A 26,296-nucleotide genomic window follows, 5' to 3' on the forward strand; every position below is an offset into this window, starting at 1 on the left:
TGAGAATGTGAGTGGGTCAATGAGCTTCATCATAGCCAAGTGAAGTTTTGGACCAGGATCTTCCTGCTCCAAGTCCAACATTCAAGTTAAGGGTGCTGGAAATTGCAGCTCTGTGAGGCGTAAACTACAGTTCCCAGAATTCTTTTTTTGGGGGGGGTACGACTATGTGTTGTAGATGTGTATTGTATATGCTTTAAATGAATGCTGTAGGTGTGACCTGTGCTAGCTCTCAAATTCTTATTTAGCTGTTAAATTCCTTGGGTGGCCTTGGACAAGTCACTAACTCTCAGCCTAATCCAGGCATGGCCAAACTTGGCCCTCCTGCTGTTTTGGGACTACAACTCCCATCATCCCTAGCTAACAGGACCAGTAGTCAGGGATAATGGGAATTGTAGACCCAAGACAGCTGGAGGGCCAAGTTTGACCATGTCTGCCCTAGTCTATCTAACCAGGCTATTGAGAGGAGAGTAACCCTCTATAGGCAACCAATCTCCATGGAGGAAGGACAAGAAGAATATGCATGCATGTGCATGAAAGGAGATAAGATTTGTTAGCCTTTAATGTGCATCTTGGCCTGATTGCACTGAAAGTGTCCTGAAAAATCCTGGAGACTGCTGGTGTAGAGTGGAGACTGGCAATGAAAGAAGGACAAGTGCTGCAATTCTGTGCTCGCTTGCTGGAGACTAAGTGTCACTGAATTCAGCAGTTGGGAAACAATGGAGGAGTGCACCTTTGGGGGTGAAGTTAAACTGTAGGAAGGTTACAGTGCCTGCTGTGGCTGTGGAGAGAGACATGTTTTGTTGCAGCTGTGGCAGATGAAGGCATCTGGCTGTGTGGCTGCAGATGCACCATGTTGTTTCTTCTCTCTGTGCTCCTCCAGCATTCATGTCATGTTTGCAGACATCTTTGTCATGCAGAGCTTATCTGCCAGTGGGCCTGGTGCCTGAAGCCAACTCCCTGTAGAGCACATCCTTGGAAATCCTGCCATCTTCTATTCTGTGGATATGACCAAGCCAGCATAGACATCGCTGACTCGGGAGTGCAATTCTTTTCTGCCATGTGATGCCCCAAATCTTCCTGGCATCGCTTCTGGTGGTTGTAAGTTGCTCACTTCCAGAAAGCAGCATGCTCAACATGCAGGCCTGGTAGACCTTCATATTGGTATTGGACATTAGCATCACATTCTCCCACACCCTTTTGGAGAGGCAAGCCATTACTGTAGCTGTCTTGCCAATACCCTTGTTCAGCATCAATTGTAAGGTTGCTGGTTATGGTGGAACCCAGGTAGGCAAAATCTCCTCAAATGTGTGGTCACCGGAGCTGATGTATGGAGTGCTGGTGATGTTTACAAATCCAGAGCAGAGTCCTAAGATGGTTGGATGGCGTCTTGTACGCCTCCTTCCAGCAACTCCTGCAGCTATGCTATGCAATGTATTGCTTTGTTTTCCTTTGGACCACATCAGTGAGGCCAGGATCTGGGTCTTATCATCTGAGCAGCCCAGGATCTCCATACACATATTAATTCAAAAGAAATACATGCACGGTCAGGCTGTTACAAACATTACAGGCCTTGTGAGAAGCACTGGTGCTTGGAAACAGTTTGGGTGGCCTTCATGATTGGATGCACCATATGAAATGACTCTCAGCATGCTGATCTCACAAATCTCTCATCTATCGCATGATGCTACATTGCCCTCTCGACCCACGATTTTAAAAAACTAAGCAGATAGTTGGCAATGGAGGTGGACTGTGCTTAATCCCTTTTCGGAATCTGCTTGTGAGCGTCATCAGGAGGATCTGTTCCACAGCTACGTGTTTGCTTGTTTGCTTTCTACGCCTCAAGTTTCTAAGGTCCGTGTTTTGTGTCAAGGAGGCAAAGCAAAAGTCCTGGCGCGAGAAGATGTTTGGATGATTAGCATGCGCGGTTTCCTTTCAGCAAAAGCTCACAGGCAGCAGAACCGACTTTAACCCGGGCTTAATTTTATTACTTCATATGTTTGCGTGGAGGGGACTGTCAGCCGTGACTTCAGCGGGCCGAGCCTGGCCCACGGTGCAAATGAAACCCTGCAGGCAGCAACTCTCGGCCGACCACGGCCCTGAGGCGGCGCGCAGCTCGGAGGGCTGCCCGGCCAAAGAGTTTCAGCCTCCACCGTGAAGACTCCTTATTTTTGAGGCCTCAAAGGAGAAGGGAGTTCATCCGGGATTGTAGTTACAGTGGATAGGTGGGAAGGTGGGGGCAGAACAGCAACGGCTGCCGCTGCCTTAAGACAGGTTGGCAGAAGGCAGCCTCCGCCGCCTCCCTGTCTCACACCGCCCCCGCCCCCCCGCCGCGCGCGCCTCCTTTCCCCTCCCCCACAATGCAGTGCGCGCCGCGGCTGACATGGCGGCCGGCCCAGATTGAGGCGCTCGCGTCGGGGCCTCCCAACTGCCGGAGCAGGACATGGAGGGGGACGCGGCCGGCACATCCCTGGGCTGACAGCCAGGTACTTGAGTCCCCCGAGAAAGAGAGAGAGAGAGGGCGGCGGCGGCGGCAGACGGAAGCGGGTCGTGCCCCCCCCCCCCGCGTCGCTCTTTCGCCCTCCTTCCGTGCCCGCTCCTGGCTTCTACCCTCCTGGGGGTGGGGGGAGGGGGGCTCTCTGCACCAAGGCCCTTCGCTCGCCTCCGCCACGGTCTCCCCCCCCGGCACCCACTTTTTAAAGTCTTCTCGGAGCACCTCTTTTTGGGTGGGTGGGGGTCTGCCAGGCGCCCTCCTAGCTAGGGTCCTGGTTGGGACCCCACTTCCCCATTCCCTGCTTTTGTTTCTCTCCTGTCTGGGTGGGAAGAATAGAAAGTTTAAGGAAAAGAGGCCCTTGGATGAGGACTGTGCCCTGAGCGAGTTGTTTTGGTGTGTGTTTTTGTGTGGGCGGGGGGGGGTGTTGATGTGGTTGGCTAATTCGATAATTTAGAGGGGACACACACCAAAAAGTTGATCCTGCACGTGTACTTCTGAGGGCTAAGAGGGGGTGTTGTTTGTTCCGTGGGAGCACTATAAAGACGTTGGAGCGTAGCCTATAGAGGCATGTTTTTGGGAAATCGAGCTGCTTTTCTGACAGTGGGCTAAGCTGTTAACACAACTTGATGGGTTTCCTGCGAGGAGGGGCTTGACACAGATCTCCACAAAATAGTCCTTTCGCACTTGGGGCTTTTAATTGGGGGGCTCCCGAGTGCCGGTTTTAGAGTGTCTGGTGTCTGGGAGCCTCTCAGTAAAGCAGATGGGTGAATAGTGGGGTCAGTGTCATCACTGTTGTAAATTATTATGCAGCACCATCAGCCTACAGGGCACTTTAAAGAGCTTAGTAACTACTACAACAAATAGGTTTCTACCTTAAGGCGATTGCACTACAAAATAGCAGAGCATATTGTGCTATTTAGTGATGGTGGGTAAGGCTTTTGGCTCTCTGCCTTAGCACTGGACCAGTTTCACTTGGAACCTTCCCACTATAAAGTGATCTCTGGTCAACAGCTGGTTAAAAAACTAATTAGTTGTCTGCATTTTGCAAATGGAGAAAATCAAGGGTTCATGCTTCAGTAACAGAAGCAGGCATATATTAAACTTACGGCTTTTGCTGTTGTTGCACATTTCAAAAGCACACTATGAGGAGCCATGATTGATATGCAGATTTGAGTATGTATTCAGTTCCATTGTAAAATGTGAAATTGGTCAGTTTCATAGCAGAGCGAAAATAGAACAAGAATACTTATTGGGCCTGTTGTTAAATGGTCCTGCTTCTCTTCTATGTAATCATCTTAAGTATTATGACATTGTAATAACCTTTTGAATGTAAGATTTCACCACATGAAGGTTGAAAAATATTTGATATTGCTTGGGTTCACTATCAGCCTTTTTAGGTGCCAGTCCAATAAAGAGCTGAAAACTATGTAAAATTCATTTATGCTAACATCAATTTTTAAAAGGGCACCTGATATTTTTATGGTGGTGTTCACATGTATCACTGGCATAGAATTGTGGAAGATTCTTCCATTATTACAGTGTGAAAGAAGCATACTAGCTGATGATGTCTCAAAATTTGGGTTCATAGTAGAAGTTATCTTTTAGGTTTTAAAAGAATGATCTAGTTTACACATCATGGTAAACCATAGTTAATAATATTATATTAGCAAGGAGATTGATTCTGCTTCACTCTTCTTTTACTTGTAGAGTCACTGTGTTGATGATGGTGATGATAATAATAATAATACAAATACCATGAGTTGGGGCAACAACCCAAACTCCTTGGCTTAGCATTTTGTCTGAATTGAGAATTATGGTTTGTTTTGTGCCAAATAAACCATGATTGATAAGTCAAGAACAAATTTTGGCTTTACATTGTGGTTTGTGTGGAGGAGAACTAACCACAATCCCATTTGGACATGATGCAAGCCAGGAATTAAGTTTTGTTACTCCTGTTCACATGAGGGAGAGTGAAGCAGAAACTATCTGCATTCCTGGTTTAACTGTGGTTTACTGTGACGCTGTAAACATAACCAGAGCCTTTCTGACAGCAGGCGATTGTCATTCTGTAACAAACGTAGACTTTCTGCGCATTAGTATTTATGCAAATTGGGTAAAACCCCAGTTTACAGCTGTGTGATACACTACCCTTATTTTGAGAAGCTGTTTGTGCAGTTTATGATGTGCGAGACTACAAGCAGTACATGTCTTGTATGGAGATTCTTGAATGCTGCCAATGAACCCTGAACAGGGTAATGTTTGTTAGGAAGTTAAAGTTCATGTTGCAGTAAGTTCACATGATTTAGTATTTCCAAATACTGAAAGAATCAAAATCGTCTGAGCTAGGCAAGAGTGTTAATGTCATATTTAATAGTTATTGTGACTATCAGCCACAGGGAATAAGATCAACAATGGCAAGATAGAGTTATCTGTCTCCTGTCACCAGATTCCACTCCAGTTTCTCCAGTGAGCGCAGAGTAAATCTAAAGAAAACTTTGCTATCATTTTGCAGTATGTTTAGTAAAATAAATTACATTACGTCAGCCCAGATTTCCTTGTGATGAAGCTGTCCAAATTACATAGAAAAGGACAGTGATTTTAAAAGCAAAAGAGGCATGTGGGTGAAGGGTGCAGAACTCTTCCCTCACTCCACATCTTATCTCCCTGCATGCCATTTCTTCAAGCACTAGTTTCTGAGCAGAGGTCACATACCATGTCTAGAACTGTACTCAGTTTTCCAAATGTGGCCACATCACAGATTTATACTGCCTTGTATTTAAACATTCACCTAGTAGGCAACCAAGAATTCCATACACATGAATGAGAGGGCTGGTGAAGGATTGCTTAATCCCTCCTCTGTGCCCATGATAGAAATCAAACAGTCAGAGGAGGGAAGCCTGCTTCTCTGTGCTTATAATAGAAATGTAGTGGGCAACTACAGAAAGAGAAGGCCATTTTATCATAAAAGCCATCAAATTGTTGTCTTTTGCAACAGCTGTTATGTTTACTAGGGAGCTTTTGGTAAAGTGTTTTGTCAAAAGCTTTTTCAAATCTTGGATACAGTACATACTGGATCACTGCATGTTCATTGTGCTTTCAAAGAATTCAAAATCATTGGTAAGGCCAAACTTGCTGTTGTAGAAACCATGCTGATTCTTCCCCAGCAAGGCTTTTTCATCTGTATAACTGTACCTTTGCTTATGCTTTTTATCAATTAACCTGGTATGGAAGTTAGGTCTCTAATTCCTCCTGAATGCATTCAAAGAAAAAAAAAAGCCTATTTTTAGTGACAAGCTGCACATTTTTCTTAAGAGATCATGTGTTGTGTTTAAAGAAGGTCACATTTAAAGAAAAATATTTTTGGCAATTTGCTAAAAACTACTTGTGGGTTTTTTGGGTTTTTTTGCTTACTACTGCCAATTTACATTCGTTTTGTCAGAATCTGTGGTACTATAGGGAGGAATTTGGGCAAGAATTCTTCTTTTCAAAGGAAGTCTTCTTGCCCTGCGTTGGTTTCTGATCTTCAGCTTAAATTGGATGTGTTTGGACAATCAAATTTTGCCTTACTAAACTAAGATAAAAATGAACTTTGTGCATCTACATTCAGTTGCTTTGCTCCTCACTTCACACAAGTGGAAACACAAGCTAGAATTTTGCTGCAGCTTCTTGTTATATTTGAAGTGGGAAATTACGATTAATGTTTTCAAAACAACCCTGGACGTGAAAACCAGCTTTAAACAATTACTTCATATTCTGGCTTGCTTGCAGGCCATTTCCTAGTCCAGACATAATTTCTCAGTTTGGAAGTTATGGTTAACTGTGGCGCTCTGGCTTATTTCCCCACTTGTGTGAAGGGAGGAGCAAAGCAGCTGCATACATGAAGCTTGTTCACCACTCAGCTTACAAAATAGATATTTGATTGTCCCAATGTGGCCATTTTCTCTGGGCTTCTATAATAATGGGTTTAAATAGCATTAAAATGTCCTGATACTCACCCCCCCCCGAAGTTTCCTCCCAAGAAATGAGGTGCCACTGTACTGGATTGGAGCTGCAATGCAGGGATAATCCCCCTTCACACACCTCTTATGGGATTTTTCTCCCTTTAAAATAGCCACATCTGCCCAAAGCTTGGATCTGCCCTCTCAAGGTAAATACCTTTTAGGGATGGGTGAATTGAAACTAGGAAAAATAGCACTGAGAGAAAGGGTCCCCCCTTCCTGCCCCAAATTAGGTTTGTTAATAGGCAAACTTAGTTCATTAATCATATGCTTTTTTAATGAACTAGTATTATTTAAATGGGGTGGTGGGTCGGTGGGTGGGACCTGTGGTTCCCCTGATGCTCCCAGCCAACATGGCCAGTGATTAGCGTTGATGGAAGTTGTAGTTGTATGGAGAGCTACAGGTTCCCCATCCTTGCATTTAGCTCTCGACAGGTCTAATATTTTAGTTCCTTCTTTAGTATTAAATGTTATTAAGCTTTTTGTACAAGTTGTAGTTCAGTGGGTTTGGGTTTATGTGGTTTTGCAATAATTCACGTCTTGATATTACAGCCAGTTGGTAGTGCTAGTGAAAGATAAGTGAGATTAAAGGTAAAGGTAAAGGTACCCCTGCCCGTACGGGCCAGTCTTGACAGACTCTGGGGTTGTGCGCCCATCTCACTCAAGAGGCCGGGGGCCAGCGCTGTCCGGAGACACTTCCGGGTCACGTGGCCAGCGTGATGAAGCTGCATCTGGCGAGCCAGCGCAGCACACGGAAACGCTGTTTACCTTCCTGCCAGTAAGCGGCCCCTATTTATCTACTTGCACCCGGGGGTGCTTTCGAACTGCTAGGTTGGCAGGCGCTGGGACCGAGCAGCGGGAGCGCACCCTGCCACGGGGATTCGAACCGCCGACCTTTCGATCGGCAAGCCCTAGGCGCTGAGGCTTTTACCCACAGCGCCACCCGCGTCCATAAGTGAGATTATGAAACCTTAAAAACCAATAGGAAACGAAAGTGAAACTTATCTGCAATTGTCTGAGTCAAATCATATTATTAATAGAACCTCAAACATAGCAAGTTTCAGGTTTAAGCACCAGGTGGCTAATACCTTTCTATCTATATAAAATTTTAAGTAGCTTAAGTTTGTATTCATGTTTTAAACACAATAAAGAAATCCCAACACTGCCGTGTATTTCTGTCGTAGCAATGTAGTTGTCATTCCTTTCCTATCAAGGCAATATCAATGGTTAGTGAACGTGGTTAGCCCCCCAATTGATCAATTTCCCCAGCTGATGTCAGCATTTATATAATAATAATTTGCTGCCTGTTCTGAGCAGGTTGAGGTAGGTTAGGGTTACAAATATGAGTGAATTAACAAATAACTACGTAAATGAAGGATAGTTTTTATTCTGAAATCATAAATTGTTATTTCATTGCTAAAGCCAATGTTGCCCTTTTATTAACCTTTGAGGTAATTTTAAAAAGCAATATTTACAAGATATATTTTATTGCAACTTTCAGGTAGTCCTTTTTGTGTTACCTATTGTTTTGACACTGTTGCAATACAGTGTACTTTTCTCTCTCTCTCTCTGAACTTAACAATGAAAAAACTGAAGTGAAAGCAAACTTATTTTAGAAGTTGTTGAGGTATAAGTAAAGCAGAGGCCTATGTACGAATGCTCTGAAATGTTTTTTTTAATGTTTGTGAAAACATTACTAATTGGCAGCATTTCTACAAAACAATTGTAAGAGTTTGGAGTTCTAAATGTGGCCAGTAAGGTAGAAGTCCCTAGGAAGCCTCAAGGAAGAGCATGCCTAGCATAATGTGCTGAAGGATATTTCTCCCCCTGCTGCTTTAGTACTTGCGTTGCCCCAACAAAGGGCAAAGGAAAATCTCAAAATTAATGGGCAGAGCAAGCTTAACACAGGGCCTGTGAGGTGCAGAGGCACTGCCACATCCAAAGCTTTGCTGCCACAAGCTGCAAGCTGGCACAGGAACAGAACCTTTGGAATATCTCCTGGGTTTTGGATTCAGTATCACCTTGTTTTCGGGCTCTCTACACTCTATGATTGTTGGGAGAGCTACTAGCGCTAGCTTATCACCCACTTGGTCAAAGCTAGCTGACCCTCTTCCCCTGCAGGTTGATGGAGAGAATCTCTGCTCCATATCCTAATCACCCCCAGCCAACAAAATGTGGAGGAGGGTTTGGATTGTGCTCTTATTAAACTAATAGAGGATATTTCCATCACACCATGTGAATGTTCCCTCCATTATTCTCCCCTCCCCCCCCCCGACATGCTTAGCTTTAGTCTCTCATTGCAAGCATTTTTGATATTAATTTAATTTAGGACTATGTTTAACAATGTAAGAGTTTCTTTGTGTTCTCATTCTCAATTTTTCTCATCAGACAATCAGCCAGATACCCTGCCTGAACAGAGGATTCTGCTCCACTCCAGTTGTTGCAAAATTGTATTTCAAGTAGTCTCAAGTAATAGACGAAGCAGGTCTTCTCAATAATGGAAGAGGGCAAGAGCTCAAAAACTGGAAATCATGACACAAGAAAATCTGCCCGAATTGTCTGTGAAGAAAGCAAAGCTGTCAGAGTTACAACCAATCAAAATTATAAAACTAACAAAAATGACAAATCTATAAAAGAAGCTGGAAAAAGTTCTTCAGGTGGGAGCAGTTGCAAAAAGAATAAGCAAAATGATGTTTGTCCTGAAAAGTCAGGAGAAAATAAATCATGTAAGACAAATAGTTGTATTGCTGGATGTAAAGATATGGGGTCAAATATTCAAGATCAGTGTAAAGCAAAAAGGTTACCAAATGTACCAGCAGAAGTAGATAATCCGAAACAGATAAGAGCTCAGCACATGGTTGAAAATCTTTCAAGCTCCCATATTTCAGAGAATGGTGCTAGCACAGAAAACTTACCATCTGCCCAGAGAAGGAGTTCTGAATTGGAAAATCCACCTGGAGATGATATATCCAAAATTAATACTAATCAGCCTGGGGACTCAGTCAAAAGTGGTTTGGATCTGGGACCAATGGAACACAAATCTGAAGACTCCTGTGAGTGCTGGATTCAGTTTTTATTTTTAAAAATCCAACAGTCTGAAATACATTTTGAATGGCTTTTGCTTTGTGCATGTTAGTTATATCTATACTGTCAAGTATGGTAGAAAAATGTGTTTTGTAATGTAAGCTTGCCCCACAACCTTTAAAAGTACAAAAATATTTTTTCTGTGTTTCAGTGCAGAAATAATTATAGCTCTGAAATAAAACATTCTCTTGCATTTTGCTCAGTCACTCTTAAGTTGCTATGATAGTTTCTAAGCAGCTATTATGAACCTAATTTTTAGCTAATATATCAGAATAGCTTGTTTCCCCCCATGTATGCCTACTCATACTCCAGGAAGAGGTGATAAAATGGAATGCAGCACATCAGATGGCAGGTGTAGGGTCACATTTTCAACTCCTTCTCTATGTTAAATACAAACAAATAAAATACATATGCATGCATCTCCATTCAAATAGAAAATTGGCATACCAGGCGAAGGCCTAGTCAAATCTTCATCCTAAGTCTTTAAAGAACAAAACAGGGGCATAATTCAAATGTGGTATCTCCCACATGCCGCCTAAAACATAGCAGTCCATTTTTCCACCCCATTCTGTTACATGTGTAGACCCAGTGTGGATCAAGTATAATGTCACTCCTGTCTCTGTGTGCTATAGCATTCATTTCTTTATTTGGTTTTTTTGTTGTTCAAATTTTAAATCCCTCTTAATCCAATCAGGATACCTGGGCAGTTTACAAAATACTAATTAAAAGTAATAAAAGTATTTTTAAAATAGTAATAATAATAATAATAATGCTAATTAAAGCCAATAAAAACAAAGTAAAACAGTAAAACAACACACAAATTTGAAAAACAAGTACAGTACGCAGTATAAATACAGTAGCAGGTAATAAGTCCAAGAAGACTTTGGGCAATCAGTTTCATCCAATCACCCGAGTGAGCAGATGCTGTAGCACTGAACTATATGTCTTCATTTGAAGTGATGTGTGAACCAGGCTTAAATATAACATGCAACATGCAATTGAAGTTAACAAAACATTGCATATTGGTTTATAATAATAATAATTTCATATAGTGCTTTCTGAATTGCTCTACCTGTTACGTTATCTCGGTAATTCTAATAGCTCAAGGGTATGATTCTTGTTAATACTCTGAGAACAATCGAAAAAATTTTACTTTTTAAAATTCAGCTTTATTTCTATGCTTAGTTTCACATAATTATCAAGGAGAGAGCATATTCACATTATAGGATTTCCAATTTATTTAATTTTCCCTTAGCTTACATTGAGTCTGGAGAAAAGAAGTTAATAATCAACTTTGCTCCTCCTTTCATTAGGTAAAATAAAGAATCCAGATTCTGCTAAAGAAGCTAATTCAGAGGCTGATTATTTAGAAAATATTCCTGTAATTGATGAATCAACATTGACGGCTGAACAGCAGCTAGGCTTGAAACAAGCAGAAGAGCGACTGGAAAGAGATTATATTATTCGCTTGGAAAAAGTAAGTAAACTGTACAGTTTTCTTTTTAGGTGATGCTTTTCCCCCACTTACCATAGCATGTCACATAATTCAGAAGAAATTAATTAGCTACTTAATTTCTTTAATAACAGTGGAGTGTGAGATGGTTCTCTTTAAGGAGGTAGAAACAGTTTCTAGAAAAGACAGAGGCTCATCCTTTGCTTTTCCCCCCTTATAGCAGATGTTGATTTGCACTGTGTGTTCTCATAATCAGTGGGAACACAGATTATATGCTTTTCATTTCAGTTGGGGTCTAATCACATGATATTTTGGGTGCATAGTAACCTTGGGGAAAAGGCAGTTGGTCCATGACAAGCCAACATTTGTGTGTTTGCCACCACTTGCCTAATTGATTTTGGGTCATGCCAGGAGGCATTATTTCTGAACAATTTTGGGTGATGTGTAAAAAGCTGAATTTTGTGCATGTTAGCCAGTGTGCATAACCATTCTGGCAAGTGCTGTGGGTCAATGCACAGGCTTTTTCAGGGCAAAGAGAATTTTTCTTTCTTTAAAAGACTGAAGGCCAGTAAAATATCTGCTTTTCATGGCTTCTTGCCTTCTCTGGGCCCCTTTTCCTTTTTTTAAAAAAACTTGCTTTTTCATGGGGCTTAGGCTTACTGTGCTTATTCTTTTTCTATTTGGCTGTCTCCCACCTTCATATCCAGGGTAGGTCTCACTATTGCAGAGCTTTGGAAGTACTTTTCTGTTGAACTCCTCATGATCCCAAGTCCTTTTACTTGCCTTTCCATATACGTCTCTGAGCCTTAGTGCTCTGAATCTTTCTTTTGCCAGTTCTTCACACTCTGCCAAGAATTTTTTTTCTCTTCAGAATGAGCAAAATTGAGTGCAGGTACTGCATCTTTTGTTAGGATTTAGCTGATTCTAGGTTTCTGGTATTTTAGGATTTATAGCATTAAACAAGTGGTGTCATGGAAATATGAAAAATATGAGTCTAAACTATTTAGAAATGTGTGAATAAATTCTTCATAGTGTGTGAACAGCACAGCCAGTGTGAACAGCAAGGACAATCCCCATCTACTATTCTCATTGCTTATTATCGTCACAGTGGAAAATAAAACAGACATAATTAATTGGCTGCTGAATTTTAAATGTGTGGTTTTTCCACAGCGCTCTCCAGAGTACTCTAATTGCCAGTACCTATGCAAGCTCTGCTTAGTTCACATTGAAAATATCCAGGGAGCTCACAAACATATTAAAGAAAAACGTCATAAAAAGAATATTATGGTAAGTTTTAGATCAAGGCTTGGAATTTTTTACCAGAATTATACTTACTTTAATTGCTTCATATAACTTCTAAGAATTATTGGACTGAAACCAAAGTAAATAGTTAAAGCACTGTAATCATAAGACTATATTGTAGATGGTGGAAAAAAGTATTTTCCTATTGTCTATTATTGTGCAAATAATTCTGTCTCTAGCTCCCTCTGCCTGCCCCCATCTGTTGCACTTAAGGTATCTTGTTAAACAAATAAAAAATGTTAAGCACATAAAATATTAATTTACATGAACTGCTTCAGTGCATCACTGCTGCTGCTCCTCATCTCGAGACAAAAGGAAAAATAGAGCTGAATGTCATCAGCACATTTATAATATCCAAATACTAACAACATGGGTGACAACACTGAACCTTGCAGCATCTCTATAAGATAATTCATGATGAGCACTGGAGCAAAAGTTGTGCAACCCTATCTTATGGTGTTTCTCAGATATCTTTAATGACCTGTTGACATTATATCACTTTCATGAACAGTTTTTGCTATAGGCTGGAATTAACAAGATTTAAAGAAGCAAATGAAAATGGGTTGAACCTGAAAATTCTTCCAGTGGTAACACTATCCTTTACCACTCATAATATTTTCAGGAAAAGCAAGAAGAAAACGAACTCCGTGCTCTCCCTCCCCCTTCCCCTGCACAAGTAACTGCCTTGAGTTTTACGCTGATGGAGGCAGCAAAGGAACAAGGCATATCGGATAATGATTTCAAAATCCGCCAGGAAATTGTATGGGATATGGAAAAGATAATTCAGCAACACTTACCAGGTACCTAATGTAGATTCTTAGTTTTCTTTAAGGAGATTGTTTGCTTGTTCGCTTAGAATACATTTTGGGTCTACAATCAGTTTGACTTCCATGTATTCAATTGTACATTAAAATACCAGTTTTGGAAAGTTGTAGTACAGGATGGTATTGGTGGTTTCTGACATTCTTGTATCTTTACTTTCTCTTCCTTTATGGAATATTAAAAGGTTTGTTGAAGATTATTATTTTAATTGAGGTTTTCATGTAAAAATTTTCAGGCAGATGAAGCCCAACCTGATTTTCCACAGTTTCTCAGATGTGCATAAATGCTTTGCTTCTGAGTATATAAAATGAATAATTTTCCTTTATGGTTATAAAGTACTTTATGGTTAGAAAAGCAGAAATTTAAGTATCTTTTTCATATTAGGAAAAAAACAGCATTGATTCATCAGCCATTGCAGATCTTCTAGTTAGAGACAAAACCAGAACATATAGTTGAATTGATGAGAGCAAAATACCCTCAACATTTGGATGGGAAAGCTTCACATTTTCAGTAATGAAGCTGTCTGTATCTAATACCAGTGTCTGGTAATTGCATTTTATATTGTTTATTCTTTCCATACCAGTGCAGTTAAAAGTAACACAGAGATGTAGTAGACTGACAGATCAAAAGCTGTCAAGTGTACAGTGTTGTATCTTATAATGTGGGATGAATATACATTTGTCTATGTTACACATGAAGGGTTCCTGTAGCATCTACCTTCAATTAAATAGGTAGGTGTGCATTCATCATACATAAAAGTGTTGCACATGTTGCTAAGCAGCATGGAGTTCATGCTTATACACCCTAGTATTAAATACATTTTTTTCTTAGAAGTAATCCCATGATTACACACAATTCAATGCTGAGAGCATTTGACTTTATCGGGGTGTGTGTGTAAAATAAAGCCTGTATCTGTGTCTGTTGTGTGTCTGGACTGGAAGAGACCTGTAATGGCACATGAGTCAATGCTGTGTCAGTTTGCACTTGTGGGATTAATTTGAGCAAACTATTTAATTTTTGCTTTTCTAATCACAAAACGCCTTATTACCAGAATTAAAATTGTATTCTTTATACAGTCAGTTGCAGTAGGACTTATTTGCTTTCAGATTGCATCCGTAGTATTTTGAAAATCGTTCAAAATTTTGACATGGTTATGAATGCTACATGATTGCTTATGGAACCCTTTCTTTATTTTCAGAATGCTCATTGAGGATGTATGGATCCTGTCTAACTAGATTTGCTTTTAAAACTAGTGATATTAATATTGATATAAAATTTCCCTCCACGGTAAGTTGAAGAAATGTCTGTGACATTATCGTGCTAGAAATGTTTTATGTCTATGGTCTCAAAGATTTTTCTCACTAGTATAGCTTTCTGTGATGTTCTTGACCTGGAATTAGTAAGTGAGCACTCTCAGAAAGTTCCATGATAACTTCCATTCTTTCTCACTTATGAGAAATCTTTTCCTCACCAGTTTATTTATGAGTTGATAAAGGATTGAGAGAGAATTCCCAAGGATAGGCCCTGTCCCAACTGGACACAGTTGATGGCACACCCATATGCATGCTTAAACTAGGAGTAACTGGTACAGTGGCATAGCTGTAGCACAATTAGGGATCTCTTCATTGTACATAACTGTTGATTAGATTCAGGTTCCAGGAGCGAGCACATCTGGCTCTCTGGGCCCTGTTGGTACATGTTAAGACCCTGTACTGTGCTTGTTATGCAGGTAAGCAGAGGTCTGGATCATACTTGTGACTATTAATAATACAATTGCCTTCCTTCTTTTGATAGAATTAAAATGAGGGTAAAATAACCTTCTTCCTCATTATTTTAGATGAGTCATCCAGATGTTCTGATACAAGTGCTTGATATTTTGAAAAACAGCGGTAAGAGCTCTCCCCCCCTTTCCCCCTCACTTACTTCATATTCTGATTTATTTAAGATGTTTATATGCTGCTTAAGTTTCTGCATTGCTAAACAGTGTCCATAAAAACAATAATAGAGAATAGAGAACAATAATAGAGAATATTTTATACAATAAAAATTTATTGTAATTAATTCTGGGTATCTAACAGAGGACACAGTAACCTTCTAATTGCTTATATTACCCAGATAGATTTGAATCAATTTGAGAGAACTATGGAAGATTCTTTTATTTCCTGATATGCTCTTCTGTTTTTCCTCTTACAGCTTCTTACTCTGATGTGGAATCAGATTTCCATGCCAAAGTTCCTGTTGTTTTTTGTAAAGATGTTAAGAGGTTTGTGTACTTTTGTTTTACGTGTTCAAGTTAAAAGGATTATTGATGAGACACCATCTTACCTTTGGCATTTTACAGTCGATTACAAAGGATAGAATGTAGTTCTTTACTTTGAAGCTAGCTCCAGAACTGCTTCCTCCATTTTCCAGGTGTAGGAGCTTTTAACAAATAGCACAGAAACAACAAAGAGTGCAGTTCACTCAAAATTTTAAGCACTTTCAAAGTCCTGTTGATTTCAGTGATACTTTTGAGCATTTCCCTCACCCGTCTATTGAAACTGTTGAGACTTAAAATGCATAATGTTTTGGCTGGATAAATAGATTTCAGTATCTGCGGTAAGCAATCAGCATCAGGAAAGAAACCAATGCAAGACTAAACATATATGCTGAGAACTGCATGTTTTTCTTTTTGATCACTCACTGAGGGACAGTGGTTTAACTTGCAACTTTTCTTAAAATTTGTTTCAATCTCAGTGGTTTAACTTGCAAAGTAAGTGCTGGAAATGATGTGGCCTGCCTTACAACTGATCTGTTAGCTGCGCTTGGCAAACTGGAACCAGTTCTCGTTCCTTTGGTGTTGGCTTTTCGTTACTGGGCTAGAGTAAGTTTTAAATGAAAATATTTATTCCTTGCATGTGTACTTAATATGTAAATGCAATAACCTTTTACAATGCTGATAGGAACCTGTACAGATTAGATTAGATTAGATTAATTCTAAAATGATATCTCTTTTTCTGAATCTGACATAGTACAGTATTTGGATAAAATGCAAAAGGCTGAGCACAGAGCCTCCATGTACACTTAGAGGCTTCTGGATGTGCCTTGGGGCTTCTCAGGCATCCCCTTCTCACTGAAGCTCCATGTACTCTCTAAAAGATGCACTGGAATATCAGAGGACCTTTTAGCTGCCTCTGGAAGTGGAGCTCTGGAAATGTTTGTTGTACATTCTACAAAGAGGAATATTTGAATTTTTTCTCTCTATCCAAATTGTGTTACATCTTTTTTTGTACAGGCAGTGACTATTTTGCATGTGTCTGATTGACGCACAACTGCCAACGCATGGGCCGTTTTGGACCCAGAAGAGGGAGGAACTGGGGTGGGCTTATGTGTGCTCTGTCAACACACACAGGGACAAAGGCACCAAACCCCTGTGCAAAATGGTCACCACCTGTATCTGAAGTAGTCGATTGAATTCTACAGACAGGGAAACAATATACTGAGAGGGAAATTAGCATCTCAAAGGTGAAAAGATGAGCTAAGTCTTGAATTGAGGGAAGATGCAATTGATGAAAGAATGAAGTAGTGCAGTTCATAGCTTGAGTAAGCATAGAAAAGAATGGGTAATATCAAAGTTACCCTCATACTCAAAGTAGACTCTAGTTAAAACTTGTGAATATCTGGATTTAATGTGTGTCTTCCATGTAACCCATGTTTATGTAAATGGGAAACTCTGTTTGGATGTTGTCCAGGTCAACTGATTAAGTGAATGTGTATTAGAAGTATTAATAATATTTAAAATGACCACTGTTTAATTTTTTGTACTTTTCCACATTGGTTTATAGATAACAGACATTTGTTTGTTTGTTTGTTTTACTACATTTGTATCCTGCCTTTCTTCCATATTGGAATTTAAGGTAGATTACATAGGGTTCTAAAGGCAGAGCACAGACCTGCTTAGCATCAGTAAGGTTGTTGTTTTATATGCCTTCAGACCTGGTTATGTAGGCCTTTATTCTATGACTGGAAAAAATGCTGGCTAAATTCAAAATTTGCAAGATCTACTATGTGTTGCTGGAAATATATACAAAGCACCAAACGAAACCTTTCTTCTCCCTTTTTGTAGCTGTGCCATATTGACTGCCAGGCAGAAGGCGGGATACCCTCATATTCTTTTGCCTTAATGGTGATATTTTTCCTTCAACAAAGAGAACCACGTATACTACCATCATATTTAGGCAACTGGGTAAGTTGGGGGTTTTTTAAAATGCAAGTGAAGTGTCTGGATTCAAATAAATTTGTGATTAGTTTTGTGGACCCAAATAAGGAAGTCACAACTTTCCACAGGATCTATCTAAAGTAGCTTTTGTATCTCCATTGGCAATTTATATCTAAACATAATTTATAGCATAAAATAAATGCTTATATATTTGAATGTCTTATATGTATAGCACTTGCTCTTGTTCTTTGAAAAGGCTTCTGTTTTATTTATTTTGCATTGTTTAGATTGAAGGTTTTGATTCTAAGAAGGCTGATGATTACCAGCTGAAGGGCATAGAAGATGAAAAATTGGTAGTATGGGAATACAAACCATCAAACAATGGAGCAGGGAAAAATTTGAATGGTGTAGAAGGCAAAGCTAAAGGTGAACAGCACAGAGGTGGTAACAAGAGTGCAGCATCCTTAGAAACAGACACCCAAACTAATCCAAAGGAGAAGAATGGCAAGGTAAGCGAGTCTGTTTAAATGGAAATTATTCTTTTCTTTCTTGACTCTTTTCTTGATAAAATTTAATGACCAAAGAACCAGAAATTTAAGCTTCCATTTTCTGCTTCTTTCAGTCTCCTTTAGCATTGGAAACACCACACCAGATATCTCTGGGACAACTGTGGTTAGAATTGTTGAAGTTCTATACACTGGAATTTGCTTTGGAAGAATATGTTATCAGCATACGGGTACAAGAACTTTTAACCAGAGAGAACAAAACCTGGCCTAAAAGGCGAATAGCCATTGAAGGTGGGGCACTGCATTTTGTAAAGAGACTTTGGGAACTCTTGCCTTACTTATCTAACTTTTTGTAGATAAAACACTGTCTTATGCTACATTAGCTACAAATGTGGAAAATACAGCTTTTCTTTGTATAACTGTCATATACTTGACTTTGTTGACTGGCACTCATCTGTCCATAATAATTTGGAAAGGTTAGTTTAAAAAGTTTACTTTGAATTTGTATTCAAATATATCTGTAGTTAAATATATTGTATTTCTAGAGGAGAAATGGACTCAAGTTGCTGGTCTTGAACTATAAGCAATAATTCTATTGGGGCAGGAAACGTGCCATTCCCTTTTATTCATTTTTTTATGCCAGAATATTGTGGCTGGAGATAAATCCCTAATGAGTGATAGCCTTGTTATTCCTGTATTTTTTTTATATTCGGCCCAGTTCATATGCAATGCTAAGCCAAACCATAGGTAAAAGTGAGTGAGCATGCAGGTATTCAGAGGGAAAAATCACAGCTGGTTTGCACCAAAATTGGTCCTGCTGCTGCTATGTTATGCTATGGTTTGGCTTTAGCATTATAGATGAACCACCAGCTGTAGACAAAGTTGGTTCTTGGCTTACCATTTACCTGGGAAGACAAACAGTACGCCTGAGTTTGGATGTTACATTAAGTGAAACCATAGCTTAGCTCTGGGTAGCACAGCAGTAGCAGGATCTGGGGAGGAGCAAAGTAGCTCTGTCTTTTCTTCTAAGTATCTTAACACTCGCTTGTTCATGTGTAGCCATTCTTTGACTCAGTGTTAAGTGTGAACCAAACCACAATACTCAACACTGTAAGAAAAATGGTAATATTCAAATGAAGTTATTCTGCATAAAATCTGTGGATAACAGTATAATATTTACATAATTTCAGATCAGGGTTGTGACCTGATTAATGAAATCACATGAGTTTTTTTCAGATTTATTATATTTATTATGTTTTATATTTATTAAGTTTGAAGGGTTTGCATTGCAACCATGGTGTAAAAGACAAGATAGAAATACTGCAAATAAATAAAAATGAGAAAAAGTTAATATGAAGGAGAAAGCTAAAAAGGGGGTACTTTCTTTGTTTTAAGACGATTCAGGCATATGTCCAACAGGAATAATTCTGAGAAACATACATGCTTGCATATGGAATGCCATTTTTTAATATGGCAGTTCCCATCTGCAGTTTTTTTAATTGCTTTCAAAAAAAATTATAAAAAAGGTGTCAACTGATTAATCAGGTACACCTTTTTAGTAAAATGAAAATGTTTTCAATAATTACGCTTTAAGTGATTAATAAAGTAAAATGTTGCAGCCCTATTTAAAATATGGTATGTTGATATCGTACTTGAAGGTCCTATTGAACAACAGCAGCAAACGTATTACTGGTTTGTCTTTTTATAGATCCTTTTGCACTAAAAAGAAATGTTGCACGGAGCCTGAACAGCCAGATGGTATTTGAGTATATCCTGGAAAGGTTCAGGACAGCATATAAATATTTTGCATGTCCACAGAATAAAGATGGGAGTAAGTCTAAACTGGATACCAAGAAGAAGGAAAAGGGAAAAATTGGTAGCAAAAAAACTGGAGAACCTGTAACCAACTGTTGCCTTCCACAGCAGGCCAACATTACAGAGAAGCAGAACACAGGCCATGCTTGTATTATACAAGAGTCTAACGAATGTAGTGAAATGGAACCTACATCCAGGAGATGTACTGAGAACTTGGAAAGTTTACTGGTAAAAAAGCCAGACATTGAAAACATAGACTCTCAAGACAAAGAGGAAACTGTGTCCCTAAGTACTAATGAATGCTGTGAACTACAACAAAAATCTAAAGCAAAGAACGATCAAGAGCCTTCAGATGAAGAGGAGCTAAGCCAACATTGTGTTTTTAGTGAACATAGGTCTCTTGATGCAGATTCTGTTAGTGAATTATCTGATGCTGAAAGTCTGCAGATTTCAGTAACGGAGTATCCACAGAAGAGTATGTGCTCAGGCACCAGCACATCAGCTACCTCGCACAACTGCAAAGCAGTAGCAGAAATTCAAGACAGTAAAGATGAAGTCACCACAGAAGATATGCATTATGTGTTTGATAAATTTATTTTGACTTCTGGAAAGGTAAAGCAGACTCAAAACTTACTTTAACTTTTTAAAATAAAATGTTTTCTCTAACCGTGTTTTAAGATCATTGCTAAAGAAATGTTTTTGTCAGCAGACTGATTCCATTGACTCTCATTACCAGAAGATCCTTGATATTTTCTAGCTATATGGCAATGATGCCTTCCTCTCAATTTTTCTTTAACTAAAGGCTGAATAGAATGAATCTGCTAAAGCCATAGGTCCGAACAATTTGTTCCAAAAGTTTTAGACATTTAGACAAATCTCTCTTGACATTTTTAAGTGTCAAGTTGTTCCTACTTGACTTAACCTTCACTGCAGTGAATCCTAAGAACAGTGAGGAATCTCTTGATGAAAGAAAAATGAATCTGCCTTCATGAAGCTTCAGTCCTTTCTACCAGGCCAGCTTTCTTCAGATAACTAAAGCGCTTCTTTTAGAGGCAGAAGGGCCACTTTCTAACATTCTTCCAGAAGCCAAGAGTTGTTGAATTCACAGCAGAGCCCTTCATGGATTCTCTGTATTTTCCTTTGGTTTGATGAAATCAAAGAGAAACATAATAGTGCTAGAGAGAATGCCTCTGTCTTACCTCTAAAGCACATATTTCTTGAAAAAGTATATTTTAATCTCACTTTCATGTGAACTAGTTTCATTCCTGAACTAGTTTTAAAAAACCACCGACAGTAGATAAAGCCTTTATGTATTGTAGCAGCGTTTAGCGTTTTGACCACTATTCAGAGTTTCTGGAGTTTTTGTGAGCTATTATGCAGTAAGGACTAAAACTCAAAATGCTATGTAAGTCTTTCACTCCACCCTCAAACTTACATGTGGTTTTTCTCCATCTTTCCCATTCGTTTCTTCTTTCTTGGGCTAGGAACTTGTGCAGGTTGGGTGCAGAGGTAGTAAATATTGAACAGTTTTATCATTGGACAAGGCAGGGGACCCGGGACTAATTGCAGCATTATTTGAACCAACTGAGGAATATGAAATATATATGCAGATTTGCTGCCTTCTTAACATGTGAAACAGGCTTGAAAAGATAGTGACTCCCCTAAAACCGACCAGTGAGCTTGCTGCTTGCATCTTGTACTTTTCCCGTTGGAACATCGTTGTTGTTGTTGTTTAGTCATTCAATCGTATCCGACTCTTTGTGACCCCATGGACCAGAGCACGCCAGGCACTCCTGTCTTCCACTGCCTCCCGCAGTTTGGTCAAACTCATGTTCGTAGCTTCGAGAACACTGTCCAACCATCTCGTCCTCTGTCATCCCCTTCTCCTTGTGCGCTCAATCTTTCCCAACATCAGGGTCTTTTCCAGGGAGTCTTCTCTTTTCATGAGATGGCCAAAGTATTGGAGTCTCAGCTTCAGGATCTGTCCTTCCAGTGAGAACTCAGGGCTGTTTTCCTTACGAATTGATAGCTTTGATCTTCTTGCAGTCCATGGGACTCTCAAGAGTCTCCTCCAGCACCCTAATTCAAAAGCATCAATTCTTTGGTGATCAGCCTTCTTTATGGCCCAGCTCTCACTTCCATACATCACTACTGGGAAAACCGTAGCTTTAACCATACGGACCTTTGTCAGTAAGGATATGTCTCTGCTTTTTAAGATGCTGTCTAGGTTTGTCATTGCTTTTCTCCCAAGAAGCAGGCGTCTGTTAATTTCGTGACTGCGGTCACCATCTGCAGTGATCATGGAACCCAAGAAAGTAAAATCTCTCACTGCCTCCATTTCTTCCCCTTCTATTTGCCAGGAGGTGATGGGACCAGTGGCCATGATCTTAGTTTTTTTGATGTTGAGCTTCAGACCATATTTTGCGCTTTCTTCTTTCACCCTCATTAAAAGGTTATTTAATTCCTCCTAACTTTCTGCCATCAAGGTTGTGTCATCTGCATATCTGAGGTTGTTGATATTTCTTCCAGCAATCTTAAGCTTGGGATTCATCCAGCCCAGCCTTTCGCATGATGAATTCTGCATATAAGTTAAATAAGCAGGGAGACAATATACAGCCTTGTCATACTCCTTTCCCAATTTTGAACCAATCAGTTGTTCCATATCCAGTTCTAACTGTAGCTTCTTGTCCCACATAGAGATTTCTCAGGAGACAGATGAGGTGATCAAGCACTCCCATTTCTTTAAGAACTTGCCATAGTTTGCTGTGGTCGACACAGTCAAATCCATGAAGGAGCTGTTGGAATATGCTGCATATCTTTAAGGAAAATAACACTTTTTAAAAAATATATTTTAAAATAAAACATTTTTGTTTGTTTCTTCCATAGCCACCAACTATAGTATGCAGTATCTGCAAAAGGGATGGCCATTCCAAAAATGACTGCCCGGAGGATTTTAAGAAAATTGATCTAAAACCACTACCACCAATGACAAGTAGATTTAGAGAAATACTTGATCTAGTATGTAAAAGGTGTTTTGGTAAGTAAAGTTTTGCTATTCTGACCTGGTTGTGAGTACTACTTCAATAGTTAATAATAGGGTACTGAACTCTAACCACATTAATCTGGGATTTTCCCTGCTTAAATCAGGGGAAAGAAGGCATTCTTCTGTGATTGGAAGTAGTGTATACTCATATGTTCTAGTTTACAGTAAGGTCACCAGGATGTTTTAGACTTTGCAGTGGGTTTGGCAAATGTAAGTTTCCAAAGCGTCAAGGAATTGCATGGTTTTGTTAACCAAGGTATCTTTAGTAATGGACAGATTTTGCAGGGCCAACACATAAGTTTGTTTCTTCTTTTGCTTTACTTTCAGGGGTTTAGTCTGATATTTAAGATGATATGGTTGCATCCTAAATGTAAAATACCATCACCAGATGACTTTAATGAATTACAGGGATCAGTAAAATATTCAGTGAGAGAAATGTTTGAGGATATTTAATTCTGACACTTGGATGTTGCTGAATGGCTTACTTAGGTTTTTGTTTGTTTAGATGAATTATCGCCTCCTTTCTCAGAGCAACAAAACCGAGAACAGATTCTGGCAAGTTTGGAAAGATTTATTCGAAAAGAATATAATGGTATGTAACAGGAAACTTTTAAAAACATCCAATTTATTTGTTATTTTGCAGTTGTCCAAGAGAGTTATTTTCTAATTGTATTTATTTATTACATTGTATACCATCTTTCCTTGCACTTGAGGACAAAACATTATATACACTAATACTCAAACCAATGTTTTATATTATTATAGGAACAATACAAAAAAAGCAGCATTAAAAAAGAAGAATCTAAAATCAATATTGGCAGCAAGTTAATAGAAGATATTAATTTTTGAAGTTAAGTGCATGTGCAATAGTTCCTTCCTCACTTGGATCTTTCCCTGGCAGACATGTATCTGCAGGCTGAGATTATATATCAGCCAGCTGATGCCAAGGAAAATCTAGTTTGCCATGCCTCATCCTTTAGGAAGATATCCTAAATGTTTTCAGTATAGAGAAGAAGGTTAGAAAAGGAGTTGGCGTCAAATGAGAAATTGAGAGAACTGACAAACATATTGAGTAACAATATTAAAACAATAATCAAGATTTGTACATTAATAGAACTTGAAAAATAGTCTAAAGAAATCAGAAATGTGTTTTTCCTCACATCTTGAATTTATTTATTACTGAAAAGTGATGGAATATATGGGCATTAAAACATGCTTTGTTTGGGGCACTGGAAAAACTATTGTGTCTGGCAGATGTGGCAAGATGACACTTGGGTGGTTATACTGGGTCTGCAATAATCTGAATCATATTGTTTATTTTGTCTTACAAAATGTAGTGGAATATAAATTCAGTTGTTCTCAAATTTTGTGGAAGTTTAAAGTTAATGTACAATCTGTTATATTTTGAATGAGTCTAAAGTTATTATTTTAAAAACCCTCTTTCTTTTGATCAGACAAGGCCAGGCTGTGCCTGTTTGGCTCTTCAAAAAATGGATTTGGATTTCGTGACAGTGACCTGGATATTTGCATGACACTAGAAGGCCATGAAAATGCAGAGGTATTTTATTGTTGCTTTTATTTTATTTATTCAGTTAGTATACTGCCCTTCACCCAAAGATCACTGGGCAGTTCACAGCATTAAAATACTAAATGAGAACACAAAATACATAATACAGTGGTGCCCCAGGTTACAAATGCTTCAGGTTACAAACTCCGCTAACCTGGAAGAGTTACCTCGAGTTGAGAACTTGGCCCCAGGATGAGAATGAAAATCATGTGCCGGCGGTGCGGCGGCAGCAAGAGGCCCCATTAGTGAAAGCACGCCTCTAGTTAAGAACAGTTTCAGGTTAAGAATGGACCTCCGGAACGAATTAAGTTCGTAACTAGAGGTACCACTGTAAAACAAAAACAAAAGGGAAACAAACCAGTAACCCCTCTCCCACAGACACATTTAAAAGGCCTTAGAATTGGCCAAATGCCTGATTATAGATAAGCTTTTTTGCCTGACGCCTAAAGATCATGTAATGAAGGCGCCAGGTGAGCCTCCATGGGGAGAGCATTCCACAGATGGGGAGCCACTGCAGAAAAGGCCCATTTCTGTGCTGCCACTCTCCAGATCTCTCATGGGGGAGGCACCCAAAGAAGGGCCTCAGATGATGATGATTGCAGGGTCTGCGTTGGTTCATATGGGGAGAGGTGGTCCTTGAGATATTGTGTTCCTGAGATGTTTAAACCTGCTCTTTGGAGTTCTTTTTAAAATACATTTTATATAGTTGAAGGAAGATTATTGTAGCATATATGTTCAAAGTACTTGGTTACTCTGAATTCTTTGTGGTAATATGTAGGTAACACAGGCTTTTTATTTATTTCTCCTAGAAATTAAACTGTAAGGAAATTATTGAAAATTTGGCAAAGATTCTTAAGAAGCATCCAGGTATGTGTATGGAACTTTGTGCTGCTTATATGCATTTTTATGTGTTCTTTGGCTAAGGGGAGTATTTAACATCTTGAAACCTTATCTTATCAGGTTTAAGAAATATCCTGCCTATAACAACAGCCAAAGTGCCTATAGTAAAATTTGAGCACAGACGAAGTGGCTTAGAAGGGGATATCAGCTTATACAATACACTGGCAAGTATCATCTTCAGTAAAAGTCCAGATGTTTGGTCAAAAGCACACCTGTATGTTTCACTCCTTTAAATTCATCAAGAGCTGTTATTCAGAGGGCATAGGGGCCTGCAATTGTTGGGATCCCACACATTGCTTGGAAGTGTGACCTCTTCCTCTGAATTTGTTTTTGGCTATGTTTGTGACCTGCCTGAAATTTTGTAAGAATGTAAATATGCATTGTTTTGCAACATTTCTTATGTTCAGTCTGCAAATTGAAGTGTGCCTGATACCCAAAGCCTGATACCCAAACCATTGGACTTGTTTTATAGGCACAGCACAACACAAGGATGCTTGCAACATACGCAGCCATTGATCCGAGAGTACAATACTTGGGATACACAATGAAAGTTTTTGCAAAGGTAAATATAAATAACGTGCAAATTTAGCTTATTGCCATGTGTGCTCAGTGGTTTCTGTCCCCAACAGGTGATGACAGTTCAAGTGCAACTTGTTTTTTAAATGGTTTTCTGAACAGTTACAATTCTGGAAGCTTATGAAATTTCTGATTTCAAGCAGCGTCTGATATTTCTGCAGAAGCTACTGGTAGTATATATAATCATACTGGCCTATACAGAATTAGGTTTTCAAAGTCCCTGTTGATGGTTGGATTATATCTGTTTGACAGATTACTTGAGCTGCAATAATAGAATGTGGGTTTATATGTTTGCTTTAGAACTAGGTATAGTAAATTAGTGCCCCATTAATCCAAATGAAATCCATAATTACCAGAATCTAAAGCTGTACTTTAATCCGTAGTAGGATTTTTTCTTTACCTTATTCCTTGAAGAGCAGACATACACGCCATATATGATATTTGAACTCTGATGAGTTTCAAAAGTGGTTTCTAATATAACATGGGTACTGCTGCTTTAGAAGCATGTCCACTGTCATCAGGGGCATGTGGAAGTAGTCAC

General features: G+C 39.3%; 1 protein-coding gene across 2 annotated transcripts in view; it reads left to right on the forward strand.

The window, feature by feature from the left end:
* Window positions 1-2,354: 2,354 nt before the first annotated feature.
* TUT4 (terminal uridylyl transferase 4) overlaps window positions 2,355-26,296 on the forward strand; it is a 33,630-nt gene continuing 9,688 nt past the window's right edge. Inside the window, exons 1-20 of one of the 2 annotated variants that reach the window (XM_053392438.1) lie at window positions 2,355-2,483; window positions 5,487-5,608; window positions 8,878-9,542; window positions 10,887-11,050; window positions 12,197-12,313; window positions 12,951-13,128; window positions 14,349-14,437; window positions 14,988-15,039; window positions 15,344-15,413; window positions 15,887-16,013; window positions 17,256-17,375; window positions 17,636-17,857; window positions 17,971-18,145; window positions 19,563-20,281; window positions 22,556-22,706; window positions 23,218-23,304; window positions 24,167-24,270; window positions 25,089-25,146; window positions 25,240-25,343; window positions 25,652-25,741. In XM_053392438.1, coding sequence (XP_053248413.1) covers window positions 8,987-9,542; window positions 10,887-11,050; window positions 12,197-12,313; window positions 12,951-13,128; window positions 14,349-14,437; window positions 14,988-15,039; window positions 15,344-15,413; window positions 15,887-16,013; window positions 17,256-17,375; window positions 17,636-17,857; window positions 17,971-18,145; window positions 19,563-20,281; window positions 22,556-22,706; window positions 23,218-23,304; window positions 24,167-24,270; window positions 25,089-25,146; window positions 25,240-25,343; window positions 25,652-25,741 — 3,183 coding nt within the window. In that variant the 5' untranslated portion in view covers window positions 2,355-2,483; window positions 5,487-5,608; window positions 8,878-8,986. The remainder of the gene's footprint in view (window positions 2,484-5,486; window positions 5,609-8,877; window positions 9,543-10,886; window positions 11,051-12,196; window positions 12,314-12,950; window positions 13,129-14,348; window positions 14,438-14,987; window positions 15,040-15,343; window positions 15,414-15,886; window positions 16,014-17,255; window positions 17,376-17,635; window positions 17,858-17,970; window positions 18,146-19,562; window positions 20,282-22,555; window positions 22,707-23,217; window positions 23,305-24,166; window positions 24,271-25,088; window positions 25,147-25,239; window positions 25,344-25,651; window positions 25,742-26,296) is intronic. The other variant, XM_053392437.1, reaches the window with a different exon arrangement.

This window comes from Podarcis raffonei, chromosome 6 (assembly GCF_027172205.1).
Source record: "Podarcis raffonei isolate rPodRaf1 chromosome 6, rPodRaf1.pri, whole genome shotgun sequence".
In the NCBI taxonomy this organism is placed as follows: Eukaryota; Metazoa; Chordata; class Lepidosauria; order Squamata; family Lacertidae; genus Podarcis; species Podarcis raffonei.